Source organism: Triticum dicoccoides, chromosome 3A, assembly GCF_002162155.2.
Source record: "Triticum dicoccoides isolate Atlit2015 ecotype Zavitan chromosome 3A, WEW_v2.0, whole genome shotgun sequence".
NCBI lineage: Eukaryota > Viridiplantae > Streptophyta > Magnoliopsida > Poales > Poaceae > Triticum > Triticum dicoccoides.
This window is the reverse complement of record NC_041384.1, coordinates 52,790,877-52,796,546: the sequence shown is the minus strand read 5'-3', so window position 1 is coordinate 52,796,546 and position 5,670 is coordinate 52,790,877. Positions and strand designations below refer to the sequence as shown.

The window sequence follows — 5,670 nt, the reverse complement described above, 5'->3', positions numbered from 1 at the left end:
CACATACATCCTAGATAAATAAAATCTATGTCACGTTGGTCGGCATAATTTTCATAAACAATAAATGAACCAATAGTTATAAAGATAATATATATACCACATCCGAATCATAGACAGGACGAGGGCCGAGGGGGGCGGATACCAAAACCATCGCACTATATAAGATGCAATAATAAATGTAAGAAAATGATACAAGTATCTATCTAAACATACAAGTAAGAATATTTTTCCTTTCAGAAAGAAGATAAGAACAAGAGGCTCACCACGGTGGTGTCGGTGATGAGATCGGCGCGGGTGATCGACGACGGTGAAGACGGGGACGGGGCGTGACAGACCGCTAAATCTAGACAAATCTCGAGGAAAATGGAGTTTGGAGGTCGAGCTTCGAGAGGAGAAAGCTTAAGTAGTGTGGCTCGGGCATTCCATCGAACACCTCATGTGCATAGGAGGTGAGCTAGAGCACCACAAAGCCCTCTCCCCCTCGGCCAGAAAAAACAGAGCACTGTGCTCTGCTCTTGCTAGGGGGTATATATAGGCATCTCATTGGTCCCGGTTGGTGACATGAGCCAGGACTAAAGGGGAGCCTTTGGTCCCGGTTCAAGCCACCAACCGGGACCAATGGTGGTGGGCCAGGAGCGAGGCCCATTGGTCCCGGTTCATCCCACCACCCAGGACCAAAAGGTCCAGATGAACCGGGACCAATGGCCCACGTGGCCCGGCCGGCCCCCTGGGCTCACGAACCGGGACCAATGCCCACATTGGTCCCGGTTCTAGACTGAACCGGGACTAATGGGCTGACCCGGCCTGGACCAAAGCCGTGTTTTCTACTAGTGTTCCCATTTTATAATTCAATTCCAACTTCATACAAGCGCAAGGGATGGTCCAAATATTAAACTATAGGCAACAATTCATAATAAATCAACGATAACAATATGCCAAATATAGCAAAGAAATCTTATTGTGAATTTACAAGTGCATGGCAAAATAACTGTGAAACTATTAAACAATACATATCATTAATTTATTGTGTGCCAAAAATGCAATGTTTGAGGATATGCTAATTTTAGCAAAAAAGGATTATATAAGATACGTCTATACTTTCTAGTGCGTGGCAATTAACCGTTTTAAATGCCCAGTAATTTTCATTTTCGCCAACTATTTATTTACTGCCATTTTTAGTCGATCAATTTTCAAAATAGCGTACAAACATGCATGCATGCATGCCGTGAATGTGTGGCACATCTATACCCTTATATAAGGGTCATGGCGTGAGTGAAGCATTGTGGGAACGAGCTCAGAACCTGGTTAAGCAGGAAGCACGCGTAGGTAGATCAATCTCTTGGCCAATGCACCTAACAATGGCTTCCAGTTTGCAGCCATGGCTTCTCCTCCTCATCCTCCCCCTCCTCTCTTTGCTGCTCAGCACAGCAGCGCCTGCGGCGGTGTTCAACGACAACTTCGTGGCAGTAGGGGGTACAGATGCTAATCACCTAGTTAATCAGGGGACATCAGTTCGCCTCGTCTTGGATAGGAGCTCCGGTACGTATCATCTTTTTCTCCTACACATCGACGATCAGGAGAAAAAGCTAATCATGTGGTTTTATACAAGTAGACTAAATTAAGTTGGCCCTAATTGTGATGCACGGAAAAGCTGACGTAGTTTGATTGAATTTGACCCAAAATTTGTTTGTTTGCGTTGGATGCAGGGGCTGGATTTAGTTCCAAGCTGGCGTATGGTTCAGGGTTGATCCAAATGAGGATCAAGATACCCGCCGGGTACACTGCCGGGGTTGTAACGGCCTTCTATGTTAGTGTTGCCACATTTTGTATAGTCATTTCATTCCGTTTGATGAAAACTAGAACTGAGATGTACTTTATGTATTCTTGTAGCTCACGTCGGAGCCCGAGTACGGTGACCACGACGAGGTGGATTTCGAGTTCTTGGGCAACGTGGAGGGCAAGCCGGTCGCTCTGCAGACCAACATCTTCCTGAACGGCAAAGGCGAGAGGGAGCAGAAGTTCGACCTTTGGTTCGACCCGAGTGCCGATTTCCATGACTACAAGATACTCTGGAACCCCTACCAGCTCGTGTAAGCCCATCCATCATCCTTAATCCTTCTCCAATCTGCTCTAACGGATCAATGTATATATATTTATATCACGTGCACCTTGATCGACCACAGGATGTTCGTCGACAACACCCCCATACGGGTGCTGAAGAACCTCACGCCAGGCCAGTTCCTGGTGAGGCCGATGAAGATCCGCGGGAGCCTCTGGGACGGCTCCGACTGGGCGACGGACAATGGCAAATACAGGGTCGACTATAACCGTGCGCCGTTCACCGCCGTGTTACAGGGTTTCGACGTCTATGGCTGCCCCGCCACCGGAGGCGCGCCGTGTGACTCGCTGAGCCTGTCGTGGAACGCGATCCGGAGCCTGACGCCCGCGCAGGAGGCGGCGTACAAGAACGCCAAGAGCAAGTCCATGACCTACGACTATTGTACCGATAAGTCTAGGCCCAACTTCCATCTACCGGGGGAGTGCAACAATAACTAATTACTTTCCTGGCTTAGGGTTATTACATAAACAAGGAAGCTACCAACTCTCTGTTATTACGATAAGAAGGTCTGAATTCATAAGAAAGAGAAAATTTCTTTTTGTGGGAAAGAGGAAAACATTTGGTAGTGATCCCAATCTACATGTGAACTATAATAATAATCTTTATATACTACTTACAAAGAACGTAAGGTTTCATCTTATTTGTTTGTTCTCCCACGTACGACCAGCTTACCATGCGTATGCTATGCACACACACAGATTGATTTGCGCCATCCTTCCAGTAGTATATTTAAACCAGTTCTTATATGGACTGCCAAATCAGACCAATCTTATGTATATTTGGTAATACAATAATAGATTTATGGAAGGAAATGATCACAGCCGGAAATCAACCTCTAATCATCATCAAATCAATCTTACGTATATTTGGTAACACAATTACAAATTTATGGGAAAGAATCGATCACGGTCACAAATTAATCTCTAATCATCAGGTTAATCTTATGTATATATGGTAACACAATAATAAATTTATGAGAAGGAATCAATCAATCTCTAATAACACAATAATTTATGGGAAGAGATCAGATCAATTTCTAATCAATATCTAAGATAATATTCACATGAATTGTTCATCACAATAAGATAATATGTCTTGTTCGGCTTACCTGCAGAGCTATTCTTAGTGTTTGTTTGACAGTCTTTTCTGAAAGTTCTTATAGAGGTTATTTAAACATGGTTAAAATTTCATTCATTATGAAAAAATTTGTACCTACAAATATAATCTATAACTATCTAAATACGCATTGCACTCTGTTATGACTTACTCGCGTGGCCTAATACCTCAATTTTCATTTTACTCCACCCATATTGTTTTTAGGGAATTTACTTCACCAGATCCCCGTGCTCTCAGCCTCTCACCTACATCAAATAGATCGATCAACCTTGTTGCTAGCGCTAGCAAGTCGCCTACGTGCTGGCTCTGCCCCTGATCTTGTCGTTGAAATCCTGTTGGTTACATGCGTGATCACGCATGCGACTCAGCTAACGCAGAAGGCAGTGACTGTTGCATCTATACCACTTGTCAATCATTGGTGGCAAGGATTCCGGAAGGACAATTGGGATAGAAATTTTCAAATTATCTTTCGAACATAGTCGGTTCATTCATGGCTGATAATAAATATGAGAGTACACTATTATATTTTTGTTCATTCTATTGATATGTTTTCTTCCTAGCATGAATGGTGATAATTTTTCACCGTACACGTTTACTAGTAGTTCAACAAAAGCACACCTAGTACAGTCAGTCATCATGCTACTAACTAGGAAGGAAGGAAGAAATCCAGCCAACTCTCAATCACCATGAATGAGCATGCTCGCTTAGCAGAGGGGAAGGGAGAGAGAGGGTCCCCATTGAATGTATTACTCAAAATGCTAAAGAGTAGACAAGTAGTAGGTGTTTACAAGAGTGTGCTAGATCATGAGGCAAGGTAATGCCACCAAGACATAGCGGCATCCTTTGGAATAACATTCCTGAATCTAAACACCATAGGGTAAAGTATGAGACTATGTTCCTAATAGTTATAACCAGAGAGTGTCGTTTGTTGAGGAAGAGATAATAGTGTTTCGGAGTCTCAAATTTTCCACGAAATGGAAAGCGCCGCAGAAGACCAGATGCCGTTGCTGAGGATGCAGGGCGGAAGGGGGTTGGCGTCCCAAATTTCATCGATGGAGATCGGGTCCAACGGCGATACCGCAACCCAAATTTGAACGGTGCTGGACTGAGGATGAAGATATGAAGAGCATATTCACATGCAGGCTGTCACCTTGGGCAAGGCGAAGGCGTACTCTTTAGTCACACGACATCTCAATTCCTCACGTAGAGCCCTAGGAGCTAAATTGTGTGCCTTCTTGTTCGAATTTTCTTCTTCATGGCGAAGAAGATATGCTCAAAATCATCACTCCATGCGCGATGTTTGTTTCAGTACAAGGACACAGGTCAGCCACTCAGCCCAGCAAGCCGCCTGCGAGAAAGGCCCGGTCGAGACGCGAACAAACAGGCCCGGTCCATAGGCGATCGAGGCAACAAATATATTACGTGGTTCAATCGATCAAAGGCGTGTTCATTCGGCTTCTTCCCACGAGAAACATAAACCAGCGCGGCTCTTCGTGCCCCTGGCGACCACTCGCCAGTTCACATGCTCGACGGCCGTCGCCAGATCCACGCAGAAAAGGTCAGTATGCAGCACGCCTGCACCAAACCACATATACGGATATATGATAAGCCTCTATTATAATCCTATAAGTTCCAATTCTTCTCTAACCCTAGGGCACTAGGGATAGGGATTTGAATTCTATTGGGTATTGAATTATTTGGAATTATTATGCGTTGCGCGGAGACGAGATTGCAATGTTCTTGGATGTCTAGACGCACGAGCACAGTGCCAAGCATGTTTAGTTCTAGAACCATACAATCCAAGCATCGTGTACGTATGATTTCATAGTTCTTTTTCTTTCTGCGAATTTTAATTATCAACATTAATGGCCGTATAATAATTGCAATCATGATCCTCTGTCGCATTTTGCTGCCGCAAGTCATGCATGGCTTTCCACGTAGTTTGGAGACTTCGATGCTCCTTCATTATTTATTTTCCTATGGTGAACCAATATTTCAGTAAGACTCTTCATAGTGGATGTTTGCTAAACATTTTCACTGTCGTTATACCATGTTACATATATGAACATGATCATGCTCATAGTACCATTGATGACATGAACTTCGGTCATGCCCTTGATATGTGTTGCTGGCGGTCAACTTTCGTTCCCCGGTGATCTTTTTGTGGCTCCATTGTCCATGAACCTGTTGGTGTCTACCCCATACGTGGAGCAGATCCGATCGACGACCCTCTCTTCTGGCCCAAATAGTCGCGCTCGAAGTGCTTCCAGCAGTCCGCTGCTTTGTGTCGACCATCCTTTTAGCACAATTGGCAATTTAGGCGGTCATCAGAGTCTTGGTTGAAATAATCTCTATTATTAAAGGAGAATTGAACGTCGTGATGGTTCGACCTCCTCCCCAGGTTATCGATACCTCCTCCCATGAGGCACCCACGT

General features: G+C 44.4%; 1 protein-coding gene across 1 annotated transcript; it reads left to right on the top strand.

The window, feature by feature from the left end:
- The first annotated feature begins 1,299 nt into the window (after positions 1-1,299).
- Positions 1,300-2,694, top strand: LOC119271184 (putative xyloglucan endotransglucosylase/hydrolase protein 1). Its single transcript, XM_037553107.1, has 4 exons — positions 1,300-1,539; positions 1,707-1,807; positions 1,891-2,090; positions 2,184-2,694. The coding sequence occupies exons 1-4, from the start codon at positions 1,347-1,349 to the stop codon at positions 2,554-2,556; spliced, it is 867 nt and encodes a 288-aa protein (XP_037409004.1). The 5' UTR covers positions 1,300-1,346; the 3' UTR covers positions 2,557-2,694.
- Positions 2,695-5,670: the final 2,976 nt, after the last annotated feature.

Excerpts from the sequence above, each read along its gene's own strand:
- LOC119271184 (XM_037553107.1), top strand. The coding sequence starts at position 1,347 with ATGCACCTAACAATGGCTTCCAGTTTGCAGCCATGGCTTCTCCTCCTC. Across the intron at positions 1,540-1,706 it reads CGTCTTGGATAGGAGCTCCG|GGGCTGGATTTAGTTCCAAG; the intron begins GTACGTATCATC and ends CGTTGGATGCAG. Across the intron at positions 1,808-1,890 it reads GGGTTGTAACGGCCTTCTAT|CTCACGTCGGAGCCCGAGTA; the intron begins GTTAGTGTTGCC and ends GTATTCTTGTAG.